General features: G+C 42.0%; 1 protein-coding gene across 6 annotated transcripts in view; it reads right to left on the reverse strand.

The window, feature by feature from the left end:
• Positions 1-281: 281 nt before the first annotated feature.
• The window catches only part of GALNT15 (polypeptide N-acetylgalactosaminyltransferase 15), a 44030-nt gene continuing 24617 nt past the window's right edge, over positions 282-19694 (reverse strand). For 2 of the 6 annotated variants that reach the window (XM_061996346.1, XM_061996342.1), the window contains 3 exons: positions 18812-18952; positions 16999-17103; positions 13226-13505 (listed from right to left, as the gene is read on the reverse strand). In XM_061996346.1, the coding sequence (XP_061852330.1) occupies positions 13398-13505; positions 16999-17103; positions 18812-18952 (354 nt within the window). In that variant the 3' untranslated portion in view covers positions 13226-13397. Of the gene's footprint in view, positions 552-6201; positions 7760-8906; positions 8998-13225; positions 13506-16998; positions 17104-18811; positions 18953-19694 lie in introns of those variants that run through there. The other 4 variants (XM_061996345.1, XM_061996344.1, XM_061996347.1 and 1 more) reach the window with 4 other exon arrangements.

Consider the following 19694-nt stretch of genomic DNA (forward strand, 5'->3'; position numbering starts at 1 on the left):
CTGTCCACTTCTGTGTTTTCATAGCTTGTAAGAAGCCTTTGACTCCAGTGATTCCAGTCAGCTTTTAAAAAATATCTCTGTACTGTGTAATTCCAAAACACCAGTCAGGGCAATCTGAATAACTTATCAGAAGTGTTCCTTGTCTGGAATTTAGTCACAATGTTTCTTCAGAGCATCCCAGACTCTTGCACAGCATGCTGGACCCTTACCCAAAACTTGGGTATTACGTGTTCCGAGAAACCAGTGGTTCCCTTGTCTTCTAAAAAGGCAATTGTGTAGGACACAAAGAAGTCTTTTACTTGCTGTTTTTATCTGGCAAGCAGATTGATGGATTATTTAGTTGATTAGGTCCTTGACTCTGCACAGAGGAGCAGAGTGATGAAAACAGCGTCACTCGTGAACATTAATGGAGACAGTCCTGTTTACTGGCAATGAGAGAAGAGGGAACTACATAATATAAACTTCCCATGTTCAAGGTCTGAAATGAAGTCTGTTAAACACCATTAAACTCCTGTGTAACAGATCTGTTGCCACTCTCTTGCCACACTTTTCTGCAAAGGAATGGAAGATAATTTACTCTTCGTTAAAGAGGCTGAGCTTTTCCCAGCAGTCAGACTCTTGTTTGCATTTCAAAGAAGGTTGCTGAGAAGGTCGTGTACTTTTGGCTCATTGTGCCTTTGTGTCAGTGGCATGTGTCAGGGACAAATGTGATTAGTTTTGAACAGTTGCTCTTACAAGTCCATGACAGAGACACTGGATGAGAGCTGAGGTCATTAGGCCACCAGTTTCAGCTGTTGGGCTTGTTCCGTTTTTCTGTTGAGGAAGCTGTAATGTTCTAAAGGACCCTGATGTAAATACCTTGACATTTCTTCCCTCCGTGGTGACTTTAAATTTTGGTTCTAAGCACTGGTCAAAAAAAAGAGACATCCTTTGCACAAAGAACATCAGTTTAATAAAGATCCTTATGTAGATTACCAAGCCTATCTGCCAAGAAGCAGATACTGACATATTTCAAATAAACTGCCAAAATATCAGTTAAAGTGAACTGACAACTGTGGATTGTCACTAACAAAACCGGCTTCCACATGTTCCATTTCTGTCTCTGTATTCCAGCTTAACGTTCAGGTCAGGCCAACCGTAGGGGTAGATGTTTGTTACACTGAAAAGTTCTTGAAATGTTTTTACAAGTAGAATTTGCCGAGTAGTAACAAATGTTTGCTATGGATTTTTTTTCTTAGCAATTTTCTGTGGATTGCTTTCTGTTTGTCTTTAGTTAGGACATATATTTGATTCTGCTTTGTGGTAACTTAAAATGCTGATTTCTTAATGTCTCTCCATAGTAGCTGTGGCTACTATGGAGGAGTCAGGGAGAGGTCCAGAGGATCCAGTGTAAACATGAAGGTGCTGAGCTCATCAGCCCTCCAACTGGTCAAACCTTTTGAGTGACAGAGGTCAGAAATGCCAGAAGCTGTGTCGAGCTGGGTAACAGCTGTCACAGTGTCACCTTGCGTCAGGGAGGAGGTGGGTCAAAAGGGACTAACCCAAAGGGGAAAAGCTGAAGCTCATCACTCCTTCCCATCCCTTGCTGTCACCGTTTCAATCTGACTGCACACCAGGTCACCTCCAATACTCGTCAGCTCACCAGGCCAGCATAGGCTTCGAGTCACACGGAGGCAGGGCAGATTGAGTTGGTGCCATTTGCGCTGCGGCCAGGCACAGGCAGCCGAGAGGAGTCCTGCCCTGAGGTGCAGGTGAGCAGCAGGGCTGCTCCTCTGCAGGGCTTGTGCTAAGCACAACTCCTGCAACAACTTCCTCTCTAGAGCAGCCCAGCTGCTTCAGAGCAGTGAAATGGAATTCTCTGTGTTTGCTTAAGTGCTGCAACATGCAAATCTAGTGCTTTGCCAGGTCAAGCAGTGAAGGTCTCTCAGAGTACTTTAGAGCTCTGCCTGTGTGGGGTTTTATTGTTGGGGTTTGTTTGGTTTTTTTTTTTTTTGAGCCAAAAGCTTGATGACAGTGTGCACTAGTAACCTCTGAGGCAGCAATAGCCCTGTGAGCACTCTTAGTTTTCAATATCCACCCTTATTCTCTGCATTCTTTGTCTTTCCTCTCCATAGAGAAGGGAGGAGCTCTGCTGGTGTATGGTGATCTAAAGGAATAATTCAAAATTTGTGTGATACTAGTGTTGGCAGCTGTGTAAATGAGAAAGAAACTTCTGGGATTCCTAAATAACAGGTCATTGTTAGGAAACATTTTCAAAGGAAGCAACTACACTAACTCATGAGTATTATGATCTTATGCCTGCTTTCTTCTAGTAGAAAAGTTATTTCAATTGCTATCACAGAGTAGTAATTAATTCACAAATATCTGCCCCATATATATATATTGTTATCACAGAATCATTAACTAAGCATCTTTTCTTTCTTTTTTTACTCTTTTCCATATTTTCAGTTGTGTGAATAATACAGTGTAACTTTCAGTGTCCTGTTTTCTTCTCCAAGTCACTTCCCTGACAGATTTTCAGTCAGCTCGTTGATGGTGCTGAAACCAAGCTTTCAAAATTTATGAGTTGGGCCCCTGAAGATCCAACATTTGTCTTAAAATCATAGTATTAAAAGAATATGTTAAAATTATTATTTATTATTTCATATTGAAGTTTGTAGGGATCATGTTCTCTTTTTGCTACCAAGATTTTCTTTCCAGTTGTGTGGTGGTCACTTTAAGATCTTTATCATGTTTGAATGCTGAAGCTGTTGCTTTAGGGAAAGATGCTCAAGATGATCAGGGGAATGGAACATCTTTCATACGAGGAAAGGCTGTGGGAACTGGGGCTGTTCAGTCTGGAGAAGAGATTGAAGACCCACCTGGACATGTTCCTATGCGACCTGATCTAGATGACCCTGCTTCTGCAGGGGGATTGGACTAGGTGATCTCTAAAGCTCCCTTCCAACCTGTGCCATTCTATGATTCTATGCACAAGACTTGGGGAAAATCAACAGGAGCTGGCAATACACTGACCCATAAGGCATTCTTTCAGTGCCCTCTTCAGGCTCTTTCTGCTCCATGGCAAATGTTTTTGCTTGGGCTTTACTTGTAGTCCTTCTGAACAAGTCAGAGAACAACTTTTTGACATATTCATTATTTCAAGTAAAAGTAATTCCACTCTCCCAGAACTCTCAATTAGCTGCAGCCCTTGTCAGCATGATCTTTCTCATACAGTGTTTACACAAAACACAAGTGTAGGAAGAGTTGACTCTGTCACACTCCCTAGGAAAAAAGTAGTTTTTTCAAGGGAGGTTTTTGGTTTGTTTGTTTTTTTGGTTTTTTTTAATACATTGAAATACATACTGCTGAAAGTTCTCATTTCTGCATATCTCTGATCACAGGCCCATTGCTGCTTCTTTCTGTGGAAATTGTATACCTATGCAAAGCCAATGCAAACTCCTGGTGTTTAAGACAATAGGGAGACTGGTGAGCTCCAGCTGAACTTTGTATACTGCAGCATAAATTTATCATTTCATGTCACTCCTTAACTTAGATTAGAACTGATTCTGTAGCTTGTGTCAGATTTAAAGATTAACATTTCATTTAATTAAATGTAGGAAAAAAGTAGATAAAATATGAAGCCTACTTTATGCCACCTTTTCTCTCATTATAGTAGAATATATTTGACTTAGTGTATTATGCAGAGGCTTCTGTGACCCTCAGAGCACTGCACAGGTGTAACCACATTGATGGGTTCTGGTGTGCTTCTGTTAGTTTGATAAGGAGAACTAGACTTTACATTTCTATATGAAAACAGTCTGGAGGTAGAGATACAGATGAACCACCCATCAGAGTGCCATTTCAGAGGTGGTAAAGAAAGCTTCTGTCCATCCTAGAAGCCGAGGTGAACTATGGCAGAAGAACCAGCTGTCCTGGAGCAGACCGAGAGCCTCCTTGGTCTCATCCCATCCCCAGCACTGCCTTGCAGCTAATGAAGAGTCTAATAATGACTAGGGCAGTGTTTGTGGGTACTTTTTGAAAGGGCAAAGAATTTTTTTTCATTCAAATCTTCCATTTCCTTGTGATTTTTATTTTCAAATACTGGCCTGTAGAAAAAAACCAAACCAGTCTCATCCTGAATAAATTATGAGTGATGAATGTGATAGAATGAAGAATTCTTACTTTTCCTTTTGAAGAAGGGGTTAATTATTACTCACAGTCTCTCTCCTCTTGCAGAACTACACAAGATAAAGCTATTTCTTGGAAGAATACCCTTAGGAAGCTAGTGACCTAGAATGAGCTTGGCATAGAATTGCCTTTTAGCCTTAACTGTGATATTCGCTGCTGCAGTCTCCATGCACAAATGGTTTTTGACAGGCTTTGCAAACAGCCTGAGGTCAGAGCCTACGAGCTTTCCTCAGGCAAGTAAAAGCTGTTGAGTTGGGAACTTAATCCATTTCTTGTTGAAGCAAACAGCAAAATTCCCAAACTGTGGGATGATGAACAGTGGGACACTGATGGGCTTCTTGTAGGATTGTGAAAAGGCCACAGCAACAGCAACACACGCTCCCTGCCAGGGATGGTTCGTGCAGTTCAAGCACTGCTTTGAACTGGAACCAAGACTGTGTTTTTAATATCGCTTGACATGAGGCCCAGGGGAGAGCAGGTGATGGTACACCAAACTGGCATCCTGTCTTAGGCATCAAAATATGTTTCTGTGGCCCTACACCTCTGCTGTGAGCTGCTTAGCAATCCAGATATAAGATTTTAGCAATCCTGAGATGTGATTTTGCTGTGGAAGCAAGGGTGAGCAAGAGAGAGGGCTGGTACCTCAGGTTTTCCTGTGCAGATTTCCTCTATGCACACTGAAAGTGCATGGTAGCGGGAGGATGTGCTGGTAGAGGGCCCACCTCCTCCTCTGTGTGAGGGACAGGATTTTCTCCCCACCACAGCTCTTTCTTCAGACACCGATCTGGGAATTTGTTTCTTGCTCAGTAAACCTAGCAAGCAACCTAGGGGTTAGGGCTGCGTGATTATTCCCTGTGCATACAGCAAGTGAGGGGTGATGTGTAGAAGATACACACTGAAAGAATTTAATCTGGTCACTAAAAAACACTCAGATCTTTGCAAATGCCTTTTTTCCCTTATCCTTGATAGTTTTTTCAAGTCTGGGAATTTCATAACTGAAGGAGAATTCAAATAAGTGAGTGACCAGAGAAAACGCCAAACAACCGCAGTCAAACTTGCTCGGTGTTTTAACTAACAGACCCCCTTCTCAAGATATTGTGCCTAACAGGATTTGATTGTGCTTTCCCAGCCAGAGGATTTCTGTCAGTACCTCTGCCAAATGCACAGTCTCACGGAGAGAGGATTTGATAGGCATCCAGGTTAAGGCAGCCTCTTCATTCAGAGACAATGACTGCCAGCCCCACACAGACTACAGCAGGGCCACCCAAATGTTGAGTTTCCATTGAGGAAGGCCAAGTTCCTCACACTCTTTATTTTTGCAACCATAGCAGGGCCGTGTCCTTGGTTTCTTTCCATGCCAAATAAAGCGTCTGCACATTTTGTCTAGTTCGTTTTTGTACAGATGAGGGGTTTATACCAGGAGCACCTGCAAAAATAGAGGTCTGAAGAAAGAGATTAATTTCTGACAGGCTAATCAACTCAAAGAGTAAGAAATTACCATGCTAGATCTGTAAACATGTTTGCAGGTTGCCTTGCAAGGGCAGCTTGTGAAGATTAAACTGGAGCTACTCTGAGCCCTAGGCACAGAGCACCCTGTGAAACATGGCTAATAGAAAATGGTCCAAGGCAGACCCTGCCATCCAGCACAGCTGTGTAAATCTGGAGTAATTCAGGCTGCTTTAGGCTCGTTATCTCAGATCCATTTCACTCCACAGAAGGTCAGAATTTAAATGAACTTCACAGAAACAGAGAATAAAAGACATGTAAATAATAAATTTCTGGGTTTTCTGCCCTTCCTGACTTGCTCTCATAAATATTTCAGACTCAGACTGATTGCTGTTTCACTGTGTGAGACAGAAGATCAGACTAGGCAAGTGCATTTTGGTGTCATTCACATCTGGGGCTATTACAGCTCAGAGTGAGGCAGAACCACAAACAAAACCTTGATTTCTAGGAGCAAGATGCTGTCCTCACCAGAGCTATATTGGAAGTGCCAAAGGGTGCACTCTGTGACTGCTCTTGATCAGATACAGTTCCTGTTTTGTTTATTTCTTATTGAACTGAAAAATAGGTAGGAGATTTTAAATTCATAAAAATCAGTTTGGTCAAAAAATGTCAGTTGAAGCATTTCAGCATTTAGGAACTGATTCATTTCATTCTGAATATGTTGAGATAAAATATCACAGTGTTTCTCACCCTGCACCATCCCTCCACGTAGGCTGGCACTTGACACCAATCTGTGAATAGTTTTGCTTCCTCTAAAGTTTGACTCTTCAGAGGACTTTACTCAGTGAGTAACGAGTCTGGTTTTGGTTTGGATTTTTTTTGTGTGCGTACATTGTTGCTGGGTTCTTTTTGTTCTCTTATTTTGTTCAGCAGCTATGCAATCTCTATTGCAATACCCTCCTGATAAGGATACCTGATTTGAATCGGCCTCTATCACCATACCTTGCTCATGAGGTCAGGCTGTTGGCCCTGCCATCGGAGGCACCCGAACACACTCTCACTGTGTTGCGCATGCTCTTGGTGCTCCTGACTTGTGCAACACACTGAGGAGCAAAATGCCTTAGTGAGATTTGAAGAGACACCATCTGTGCCTGGGGGTATAGTGACTCTTCAGAAACATCCTTTTCAGAAAACCTGAAACTACTGAGTTTCACTAGTCTACTCTTAATGGGTTGACTGTCATATTTTAAACCTGACAAATGTGTTTGATCAATGTAAATTCTGTTGACTTTTGCTCATTCTGACACTCTGCAGGTTTTTACCATGCAGACTCTTTTCTATATTTTCTCCCAGATAGAGCTATTGTAATTCATTGCTCATGCCTGCCAAGAACTGACGATTCCAAGACTGTAGTTCACAATATAGTTATTTTGCTGGTGGAAATTCCATCCTTGTTTTTTCATTCTAGCCAGTTGGGCAGAAAACAACCAGAAAGCTAAGAGAGATGAGCCTCTCAAATGGGGCAGAGAGGAAACATCACGTTTAGATTTGTGCGTATTTCTGACACGTCCAGCAGAAAGCGAAAAATCTTGGTCTCAGTAGAACAGATGACCACCTGCACATTCTCACAGTCTGAGAAATAACCTCCTCAAATGTCCTGCCATTTCTCCTGCTGTGATTTGCTCTCCTGTGTTCTCCATTAGGATTGTCTTATTATTGCCAAAACCAAGAAAAAAGGATACGGCTGTCCTGTGCTCTTGCTGGATGTGGACTTTGTCCACATCTAGGGGTTGAGGGTTGTTATTTTTTTTGCATTTTACTATTTATTTTGCAGATGTGTTTTAAACATTTTTAATAACATAACTGCACTGGTGAGACCTTGTATAGGAGCAGGTATTAATTGCTCTTACCCTGCTTGCAGCTTTACGTCCTTATCACTTCAGAGGGGGAATTTGCCGTCCTGGCAGGACTAGATCCACGCAGTGTGGAAGGTTTTAATGGTACTGGCACAGCTGGAATGATCTAGATAAGGGCTACAGACAAAAAACAACAGGTTTTTGTTGTCAAGGGTCAAAATGAGGATTATCTGGAGGGACAGATGTTCTGCAGGACATTTCCAATGTTCATCGTGCCAAGAGTACTCCTATTGAGAGAGAGAAAATTAGAGTTTTAACCTGTCATGTACAGAGTCACCTTGAAACCCCATAATGAAATATCAATAATTGAGTATAGCTGTTTGCTAAAAAGATTACTGACAGGCATGACATAGAAATCACCAGTAACTATAAGTGTCTTTTATGTCTTGGATATTTTCCTGGCAGAATTTAGTCCTCAATTGATTTAGGCAGTAGCAGCCCTGGATTTGAACAGCTTGTGCTCAGAAGAATAGGAGGATGTTTTTTGGGGGTGCCAGAAGAGACAAAAGGTAGTTTTTCTAAAAAATCAGCATATTTTTCCTTGATTATCACAAAAGCATACTCCCACAAATGGAGAGCTCCATTTCAGTTTATTCTTTTGCTGTATCCTGTGTAAGAAGGAAAAGGATGAGGTAACTTCCTGGAGAAAACCCAGAATGTTAATTAAAGAAATGGCATTTTGACATTCATTCCTTGCTGGCTGGAGTTCGTGGCCATACTGGTATTTCATGTCTTTCTTTCATGTTAAGAGCTTTTCAAGGTGATGTTCTCTACAAATGCCACTAGAAGTCCTAAAAATAATAAGGAAAGGAGTCACAAAAAATAATAAGGAAATGAAGCACCAAGTGCCTCTGTGTTTGACACGAGAGCATTCTCACAAGCTGGACCCTAGTGTCCTGTCACCGAAAGCCTCAGTGGGCTGGCCTACAGCAAGGGTTAGTGCTAGGCAGATGACAGGAATGGCATCTGGCTTTTGAACTCAAAAGCTTGGCTTTGCCCCCAATCCAGAGCAATTTTTGGACATTGCTGTCATGTGGCTGAGGAGCAGGACTGAGATCATGCCACCCAAGTTGGAGGAGAGGGTTGAATTGTGGAGGAAGGCTGTGCTTGCTCAAATCTACCTGACAAGTGAAATGCTAAGGGAAACCAGGAGTGAATCAAATGCCAAGATACTCAACAGCAGGGCAGCTACCACCAGCTGAAACAACTTCAAGGACTTAGTTCTGGGTCCTTAATCTGCAGCCTCCCACTTCATCCTTTCCCCTCCAGGGCTTCCTTTTGCAGGTAAGGAAAGATGAAAAGCACCCAAGGTGCAGAGGAAAGCAAAGAGAGAGCAAATGGCCCGAATGCATGAAAGTGTAGGTAAAAGCTTACCCTGCCAGTCACTCCGTTAGGGCTTGCAACATAAACCTGAGGCTGCTGTTATGGTTATAACCCTGTTGGATTGTTCAACAGTACTCCAGTGCTGTAAAAAGAAATAGATGGACATAGTTGGGAATCAAAATTAAATTCATCTTTTCCCATTTACCACTTTTCTCTAGTCTTTCTCTCTGTTTAAAGCTGAATACTGTTTTTCCTCATCCTGCTGAGTCTGCAGTCTGTGCTGGCATGCTTTTGTTCTAAATACATTCACTACAGCTGGCAAAGAAAATTCCAGCAAAAGTTTTTTATCAAAATTTGCCAGCTTGTTGAAAGCAAAACATCCCAGAGGAAAACGTCCTTTCTTACAGTGGGATGACGAGAAAGGAAGCCCAGCACCTTGCCGTGGGCAGCCTGGCCTGGGCATCTCCGGTGAGCTCTGTGTCAGAGAATAAAGGAATCACTGACTCTTGCTCCACACTGAAATCAGATAGAACTCACAAACCTTGGAAATTCTGCAAAGTGGAATTGCTGCTCTCTGCCAAGCCTGACCATCGTGTTGCAAAGACTAGTGTTGAATGAAAGTGTAGGAAATACTATGTTTTTCAGAAAAGACAGACATTTTTCTTGTAATTGGCAAATGATGGTCCTTTTGTACTTACTTGCTTATCAAGGGGTTTTTTCCAGTGTCAAGACCTATTTTATTTCACCCTTCCCTCTCATCAGTGATTTAAGAGTTGTTCTTGGCACTAGGGAACCCTCAGAGTTCTGTCACGGGCTGCATGCAGGAGGTTGTTCCAACAGCAGGAACTCGAGCCCAAACCGCTCCTTGTTTACGCAAAACTAAAAGTTCTTTCCTTCTCATGAGCCCTGGGCTCAGTTCCTGAGGCTGTACGTGAGCGCATCTCCGCGGGCACTGGGACTGACCACACTTCCTTACGCTAGGAAATTAGTGCTTCCTTTATTCTACAAACAAAGGAATCAACTGCGAACTGCCCCGAAGAAGCATCTCTTGCCACCATCTGGGGTCGTGCTGCGGCAGCTGGTGATCTGAGCGGTGTGACCTCAGGAAGCATTCCTGGCTCAGCCAGGCTAAGCAGCCTTCTAGGATACGGGAGTAGTTGACTGATTTGTAAGTGAAGGCAGCTCTTGGCACCACAGATGATGATTTTTTGATGGGTATGACACATTCACAAATTAGATAAGACAACAAAAAGCCAGTATTTTAGATAGACAACTTGGCCAATGAGACTTTTACTGCGAGGCTTATTTTTAATTGACATGATGAGTTTTATGCATCTGCCACTTGAAATATTCTAATTAGGAAACTGTCTCTTTGTTCACTGCTTGGCTCTTGAATTCTAGATGGCAAAGCAGGCAGTGTGTGACAATAAAAGGGAAAGAAAAAGAAGAAAACACTAATGCAATGAACTGTCTTCTCTATAGAACTGTTTTGCATTAAACATTTTTGTTTGGCTACAGCTTTCGACCACTTCTAGTTTGTTAGTAGACCCAAACCATATGTATAAAGAGTGATTGACAGAATGCACCGTTTGAAGCAGCCTCCCAATGGTTTGTACTCAGATATAAATATCTGATGTTCTAAATCTTGAAAGATGAACTCCTGATGCATGAGAGTACCAGCTGATTTTCTTTCATATCTGTAATTAAATTTTTCATGTAAATGTCACATTAAATGATGAAAAAGAGACTGAAAATAAACCAGTTTTCACCTAGTGGGATATTAAGTTAGGAAGTTGAGCACAAATACTGTGAAAAACAATACTAAAGGATGTAATCCTTTAAAGCTCATTTCTGCCCACAAAAATGTAAGTGATGTTATTAGATAATTTTTTTATCAGTCTGTAAGTCTGAGAGACCAATAAATCATAGAATCATAGGATGGTAGGGTTGGAAGGGACCTTTAGAGATCATCTAGTCCAGCCCCCCTGCAGAAGCAGGTTCACCTAAAGAATGGAGATTTGTGGTAGCAATCTTGTGAGTAATTGCACAAACCACTTCACATTAGTTTAAAATAAGTTTTGTGGTTTTATATCATGCATATTTTAAAAAATGGGTTATTTTCACCATCTTCTCAATTTGTAACACTAAATTACTGTTGGTGTAAATAAATATCATGAGAATTTTACCAAAGGCCTTGGACTTTAACAAAAGTCACCATGTGGCTACTCAGAAATGGAATAATATATCCAGACTTTAGGCTGGTCTGGATATAAGTTAAATTCAAGCTGAAAAGAAGAACCTTGCTAACAATCCTGACACCTGTATCAACTCTGTATTATGAAAATCTGCTGTAACTTTCTAGCCTACTCAGCAGAAAGATGTATAAGATTTGTCATTAATATTAGAGTTAACATCTTCCAAATATTCAAAACTCTTCTGAAAATTTGAATTCTTACTCCATTAGGATCAGATCATGCTGTAATACACCCTCCTACACAGTGGAGTCTCTCAGATTGTGAACAAAGAAGCTGTCTTGGGGAAAAAAAAAGTGCTGGTGTTTCTAAGCTGATTTGAGGAAACTGCAGATGGTAGCAAGAGAGTTTGTTCTCGTCTGATATCTCTATGCCTAAAACCAGATCTGACGGGAATCGGAAGAGCTGGGCATTGGGGTTGGGCACCTGGAAGGGATTTTAGCCTAGTTTTTCTTCCCCCTAACTCGAGTTTAAATGCTAAACGTGCCATCTAAATTAATCATCAAGACTCTCTGTAGAAAAAAGTAGAGAAAGCAATCACTTCTAGTTAGTGATTCACCCATCTTGTTTAAATACTTGTCTTTGAAAAGATGTTTCCTCTGGAAGTATTCTCTGCAGACCAGTAGAAGCAGCCTAGACAATTAGCTTAGTGATGACTACTGTTAAAGTGGCTGCAATTAACCAAGTTTAATCACAGAACCACAGAATGGTAAGGTTGGAAGGGACCTTTAGAGATATCTAGTTCAACCCCCCTGCTAAAGCAGGTCCACTTAGATCACAGATGATGCATCACACAGGAGTGCATCCAGGCAGGTTTTGAAAATATCCAGAGAAGGAGACTCCCATCCCGTGTGTCCAATGCATCATAATCACCAAGTCAGGTAGCTGCTTTACAAAAAAACCCACCATTTACAGCTAGAAAGACAGCAAAAATACCATGCCCTCTGTTCCCAGATCATGGAGCCGGATTGTTTTTTCTAGTTGTCATGGCTTTGGGAGGAGCTGCTTTTGCTTGGTAATAGGAGGAGGGGGCTGCCGTGCAGGTAAAGGTTTCTCGGACTTTTCCCTCGCTCTGAGGTTTGGCCCCACCTCCATCCCGGCTGGGCCAATCTGGTGCCTTTGCCATCACTATTTAAGGACGGGAATTTGAAGTGCATAGAGACAGCATTGTAGCACGTGGTGAGAAGCAGAGACCCAGTGACAGAGGGGATGAGAGCTGGAGACTCCAGGTAAGAGGGCAAGCAGTGTAGACCTCAACCCAGAGAAGACGAACTGGGGTTGCAGCATCCTGTTGGAGTGGCCTGTGCTGGGCTGCCCAGTGTGTGGGAGAACCCAAGCTGGAGCAAGGGAGGGCTGGCGAGGAGCAATTCTACTCAGGAGTGTGATAAGTGGCAAGAGACATCAGGCAAGGGCTGACTGCTCCCCCCATTCCCTGCCCCCGGCACTGCTTATGGAGAGAGGAGGTAATGATACCGGGCAAAGGGAGAGACAACGGGTAGGGGGGGAAGGTGATCTTAAAGGACTGGTTGCACTTCCATCATTCGCCTTACTCTTGTTTTTCCATTGGGTATTTCTCTTTGTTGTGTTTTACATGGAGGCAGATTAAATTACTTTCTGTTTTCTTCCCAAGCTGAGTAGCCTGGTCTGTTTTGTCCAGGATCATAAGTGGCAAATTAAGCCCTCCGTGTCCTTTGGGAGTTCCAGGGTCTGTGGTACTTAAGTCTAATTGTGGTCTTTTGTCCCTGGATGGGCCTAAACCAGGATAGTAGTACATTGTTGCAAGCCACCTGGTGAAGACACAGCTGTGAGCTGTCTGAAGAGTGTGCTAGAGATAGTGCTTTCCAGGGACTCTACTTCTGTAGTCCCTATTCAGAGCTTTCCATTGCAACCAATTACGGCAAAGGACTATAAAATCAACACCTGTCTAAGATGTTGGTGAAGGCAGAGTCCGCCCATACATTTCTGCAAGACCATTAGGTGACAGCTAAATGAAAGCATTGTCACTGGAGGCTTTCTGACAGGGTTCTTTGCAGAGCAGCTATTCTGCAGCATGAGGAAAAAGAATCACCATAGAAAAATATAAAAATGAAAAGGAATAAAAATACATTTCACTGTGCACCAATATATTTTATTCAGGGCAGAAGTGTGCAGTTTGCATAGCTTAAAAACATGAGCCAAGAAATTACCAATATTCACAAAACACTCCTTTTTTACTCTCTTCCAATACATTCATAATTTGAATCAAGCTGTTGGAGATAAAATGAGATACAAAGGCAGCATCTGAAAGCTCTCACTCATGTGTCACCTTCCAGCTGTTACGCAAATCTAAGCTGTTGTTGTTCTGTCTTGGTTGCCTCAGCATAGTCTCATTTCTTCCTGGGGAAATCTGTAATGGAAGCTATTGCATTTTAGTAAGCATTACTGCTAAGCATTACAGCTCAATCAATGCCTCTAAGGAAGGAGCTGGAGGCACTTATATGTGGACCGTGAGTTACCCTGAACATTTCTCTGCTACAGGATTTAGCTTCAAGGTTGCTATAACCATCCCCCTGCTCAAACTTCAGGGTAGCACAGAGAGAAACTCGGCCTTTCTGTTTCTCTGCATTAGTGATGACACCTCACCTAAGAGGACAAAACTCCAATCTACAGTCAATACCAACTGTATCAACTGGGTCTAGGCTTAAAAGTAATGTTTCAAGCCTTTACGTTCTTCCATTTCCAGTTCGCTGGAAGAGGAATAAACCAGGCTATTTTGTAAGCGTTTTCAACCAAAAGGTGACTTGTTCTTGAATCTGACCTTTTAGTCAGTGTCTTGGGTGGGTTTTGCTCAAAGCATTCATTATGCCTGGGTTGGCAAATTCAAAGAAACAGGTGAAGTTAGACTATAGGATGTTTGCCCATGTTATGCTGGAACTCCATTGCTCTTGCCCAAGGTTCTGCTTCAGAGGCCTTGAAAGCTAAAACTGCTACTCCATTCTTGCCTGAAACATTTTGTTCTTATGCTTTCCTCCTGTCAATGGGAATCAGAGTAACCTGAGATGTTGTCCCCGTCTAAATAAAGAATTAAAAGTATCTCCATGTTTTGTGATGCTCAAAGCATCACTCTGCTAGTTTTGTATGAAAGATGGGCAAAGATGAGGGAAACACACTAGCATCCTTAGCAGAGCCCTTTTGTGAGCCCCCTGTACAACCAACATGAGGAGAAGGGTCTGGTTAATGCATCTAACCACAGGGGCAAAAGTGTAAGTGACCGCAATGGGGAAACGGCATTAGTACACCCAACCAATGCATTTAAAAGGCATGCGGGAAGGAAACTAGGAAAAACTGGGGACAGATGTTCTCCCTGTGTTGATTTGTGTGTGTGTGTAATGGCAAGTTATGTTTATATTAGAGGGATATGTGCTCAATGGTTTGGCCCACATATGTGCCCCTCGGCTGCCCCTGTACAGAGACCTCCTAGGTTACACCACAGCTCCCTTCTGTCCCGTGCTCTGGAGTTTAGTCCCCTTGGAAACAAAACAGGCATTTACAGTGTTACTGAAAGAAACAAGCATAATAAATATTTTTTAATGGTACTGAACCACAGGTTTTCATTTTCTTGTCAGAGGAGGTATTAGGTAACATGTTTTTCTATTGTACATATATCTACAGCAAACCTTATTTTCTGGATTTTTATTGTTATATTAAAAAGCAGTATGAGGATGTCCACATCTCCTAATTCCAAACATTTCCTCTCTAAACAAAAAATATTTTCATAAATCCCACTTGTGATCAAACATCCTATTTATATTTGCATTTTTTAGCGTTAGGCTAAACACTGAAGGAATGATATTGCCAGTGTAGGGTCCAAAATATAATAAATAATACATAATTTAAAAATCTGGCCTACTTACAAAACAAAGGAATCACATGTCGTTAAAACAGCATTTCATTCAGCTTTTATGCAGTTTTGGAAATTCTCTTTCTCACCCTAGATCTGGGCAGTGATCAGACATCACTTGGTGTTCTGGAAGAAGTTGCTAGCATCCTTTCAGCTGAAAGTTGAAGCATTTTCAGGAAGGTCACAGGAGATTTTAAATGACATAGCAGCAAATTGTATTAGATTCTGATGCTATCAAAGAAAGACTAAGTGGTAATTAAGGTGACTGGAGTGATGCCCAAACATGGTGTGGAATCTGTAGCACGCAAAGGAAACAGAGACCCTATTGGGAAATATTTCAGACAACGTAACATGGAATGTTGTTTGTATCTTCTGTTGTAACCAATTTTATATGCTTGAACCAATGTATTATGATTTACCAAGAGCAGGTGAATCAAAGGATCTAAGCAGAATATTCTGTTATTCCTTTCTTTCTCTGAAGTTCAATGTGCTGTACAGTTTACAAAAAAACCCCAGACTTCTGTCTCTGGAAAAAAAATGAATCAAAAACTAAGTTCATTAATGATGCTCTTCCTCTTTAATAAATACATACAGTTCTGACTGATTTATACTATAAATCAGGTGTGGTGCTGATATGGGAAAGCTCCCAAATCTTCTTCTGTCTTAGTAGGCTCTTGGAAAGTGTCACCATTACTGGTCTTAACTCAAAAATTAAAAGTCCCCTAACAAAATAGTGATAGGATTTTGCTTTGCTAGTGCATACTGTATGAGACCATTCTTATTACTTAATATCAGCTCTCATTCCCTTTGGTGCAAGGCAGGTGGTCAGCAGAGATACAGGCTCTGCGGAAGAAGCTTGGGTAGAAAATTTTGTATGCTGCTGTCTTTTGAGGATCAGCTTGGAGACCCATGACAACAAGAATCTAAAAGATTTTGGCTAAAAGCAACAGTGTGAAAAACGTACTTGCTTTCACAGTGTGGAAGGCTTAACTCAGGCTGGAAGCAAGGGGAAGGAGGCACCAGTATATTCTTCCCAGGCAGCCACTGTTGTTTCCCTTTATTTCCTGTTTTCAGCCCTCACCTTTGTCATTGGAATAAAAATAAGCTCATCCCATAGCTTTGTAAGAGCAAATGGATGCCACTGATACTTTCCATTTCAAAATAAGAAGGAAAGTTGTTATCCTTCTTTCTAATCTAGTTCAGTCTTCTTCCATATTCCACAAAAGTTTCCTGAAGACTTGTTCTTAAATTTCATTAAAAACAAAAAATTGTTAATATTTGAGTCTCATGCTCCCATCTAAATTAGACCGTGGATGAAGGATTTAAGGAAGGATGTGCCAGACACTGAGGACTATTGGTATTCCAAATCAATTACAGCATTTAGTGTCTAATGAAGTGCTAATTTATGCTCCGTGCAATCTCATATAGGGTAGAAATTTGGCTCAGGCTAGCTGAAAAACAAAACTTTAGCTATTGCATGTGAAAACATCTACTACTTTTAAGCAGAGAAAACTTAGTATTTTATGAATTGAGTGCACTGTAGAACATGGCTCAACTCTTATCCTGGTTTGGCTGGCTTCCTCTTACAGCTTCAAAAGTTTCATAAACATTCATTTTCCTGTATCCTCAGAAGTCACAGAATATGCTAAAGACAAGCTGTCTGGCAGCCAATTTTCCATGTTTCTTTCAAAGGGCAAACTTAACCGTCTTCTGCAATAGCAGAGTTGAGAATCTGTTGGTTCACACAGTACCTTTGTTCCCTACTTCACAGAATAAATAAAAAATTTAGCTAGAGCTGAACAAACCAGGAACTGATGGCAACTATTTGAGCCAGGCTTTCAAAGGAGAGACCTTCCTAACTTCCCTGCAAATACAAACATCTCTTCTGTCCATGTAGGAAATGTATCTTGAATCCCAAACAGAAGTAATGTTAAATTTTGTAGACATGACCTCTACAGAGACCTGTCAGTCAGCTCTGACGTAGCACATGGGAACGTTCAAACTGCCACACCTGGTTTGGATTCTTGTTACATGCACGCAAGACCAAGTCCTTCTCATCTTTGCTTTTCACTGCCTCTATGCATTTGCCAGAAAGGATATGGACAATCATTCCATTCTGCAAAATGAGAGAAGAAGGGAGAGAACAATTTGAAAAAAAAGGGACTTCCAGTAAAAGCTAGGCTGTGTTTCTGAAACTTTTTGCATACAGTACATAATCAATAATGACTCGTTGCTCAAAAATGTTTGTGTCACTCAAAACATAATGACTAGGTTTAGTTTTGAGAGCAGGGCATGGTGAGTACTCACAATTCCTCTTGTGGCTGATAGGAGTGGTTTGGGCAGAATTCAACAAATCTCTTCAATCACTTGGACACAGAAGAACGTCATGAAGTTCAACAAGGGCAAGAGCAAAGTCCTGCACCTGGGCAGGAACAACCCCATGCACCACTACAGGCTGGGAGTGACTTGCTGCAGAGCAGCTCTGTGGAGGAGGGACCTGCAACGTCTCATGGACAGCAAACTGACCATGAGCCAGCAATGTGCCCTTGTGGCCGAGAAGGCCAATGGCATCCTGGGATGCATCAAGAAGAGTGTGTGCAGCAGGTCAAGTGAGGTTCTCCTCCCCCTCTACTCTGCCCTGGTGAGGCCTCATCTGCAGTCTTGTGTCCAGTTCTGGGCTTTCCAGCTCAAGAATGATAGAGAACTTCCAGAGAGAGTCCAGTGGAGAGCCCCTAAGATGATCAGGGGACTGGAGCATCTCTCTCATATGGAAAGGCTGCAGGACCTGGGGCTGTTCAGCCTGGAGAAGACTGAGGGAGGACCTTATCAACACTTATAAATACCTAAAGGGCAGGCATCAAGAGGATGAGGCAAGACTTTTTTCTATAGTGCCCAGTGACAAGACAAGGGGTAATGGGCACAAGCTGGATTGCAGGAAGTTCCAATTGAATATGAGTAAAATTTCTTTACTGTTCAGGTGAGGGAGCCCTGGCACAAGCTGCCCAGGGAGGGTGTGGAGTCTCCTGCTCTGGAGGTTTCCAAACCCACCTGGATATGTTCCTGTGCAACATGATCAAGGTGAGAGGTAGACCTGCTTTAGCAGGGGGGTTGGACTAGATAATCCCTAGAGGTCCCTTCCAACCCCGACCATTCTGTGATTCACTCTTTGTTTCCTGTGGCTACAGGTTGTCATCAGCACCAACTACAGTACTACAGGCCACAAAATTTCAAAAGAACCAGTGCTTCCCTTAGGAATCAAAGCAGATTACAGGAGGAACTCTACCAGAGTATTCCACTATCCCTACAACTGCTGTAACTGCTATTTACTCAGGCTGTCTGTAAGACAGTTTTCAGTCTTGTAGAGGAGTTCCTGCTCTGCTTGATGAAGTCCACTGAATAATACTGAATTCCTCTAAGAGGAAGCTTGCTAATGCAGGAGAAATTTTAATGTCTCATTTGAGTGGGTTCAGAGTACTTTGACCCCTCCTCTATCCAAAAGAAGTGGGCAAGAATTTGCCCTGCTGTTATTTCACACCCACCAATTTTGATTCTATTCCTATAAGGACAATAAGACCAACAGTTAAAGCAAGGACATGGGAATTTAGGTAGGGTTTCTGTAATTTGTATTTATAAACCAAATTTATTTCACATAGACAGCATAAATGGGCAAGAGGCATCCTAAAATTCCTGTGTGAAAATGGTACAGAAGTGAAACTTGCACTTCACATACCTTGTCCATTCGCCAGCTGTGAGTCTTGTCAAGTACCCAGTGATCCCACAGTCACTGTCAGCTGCCTTCCCCTCACAACTGAGTCACTACTCACCTCCTGAACATCCCACTGCTGCTGGCTGTGGTCTGTCTCCTTTGTACAGTTTTGAGGGATAACCTTCCCGTGTCTGACATCAAAGCAAAACAGCAGAGCAGAACCAAGCTGGATTTCCTTCATGCTGTTATATTCAAAGTGCTGGAAAAGGGAGGGTTTGTTTGAACAAGGATGGAAGGACATGCCAATTCATTTTAAAATGCTAATTCCAAAAATAATTTCCTGTACATGTTTGTTAAGATGAGTGATGGAGACCTAATGGCCTTGACCCTACAAAGCAATCATCCTCACTAGCTAATTCTGGCATAATTGTTTACCTAAGGAAAGGCTTTGTGGACTGTAATCATGTGCAAAGTAAACTCATCTTACAATAAAATTTTCTAGTTTAACAAATATTTGAACAGAAGGGTGTTTCTGACAGTGTCCACACACATTGCATTTAGAAAGGTGCCTGGCCAGTCAGCCTGAGCTCAGTGTGAGCAGCAAAACTTGCTTGGGATTTGGAGTGAATGTCTGCAGTAGGTCTGTATTGGTTTGGCTTCTCTTAAGTCATGGACTTGGTTGCCAGCTTGGGAGTTCACATGAATTCCCTCCCTTTGAGAAATTTCCCCTCCTTGAAATCCACTTACAAAGACACAGTGGAGTCTTTGACTCCACTTTAGGCACTTACCTGCAGTTTTAGGCACTAGTGGGGAACTCATCCCCATTATTCTAGAATTGTTATATATTTTCTACTCTCAGACTTTCTGTTCCTGGCCACTACCAAATATACTAACAAACAGGCCCTCATTGATCTCTGCTGGAGCAAAGTGTGATATCTCTGGACTCAGTGACACATGGAACGTCGCCCTTTTTCAAATGACAGCCGCAGAAGAGTGGGCAT

The sequence above is a fragment of the Colius striatus genome, chromosome 5, assembly GCF_028858725.1.
Source record: "Colius striatus isolate bColStr4 chromosome 5, bColStr4.1.hap1, whole genome shotgun sequence".
In the NCBI taxonomy this organism is placed as follows: domain Eukaryota; kingdom Metazoa; phylum Chordata; class Aves; order Coliiformes; family Coliidae; genus Colius; species Colius striatus.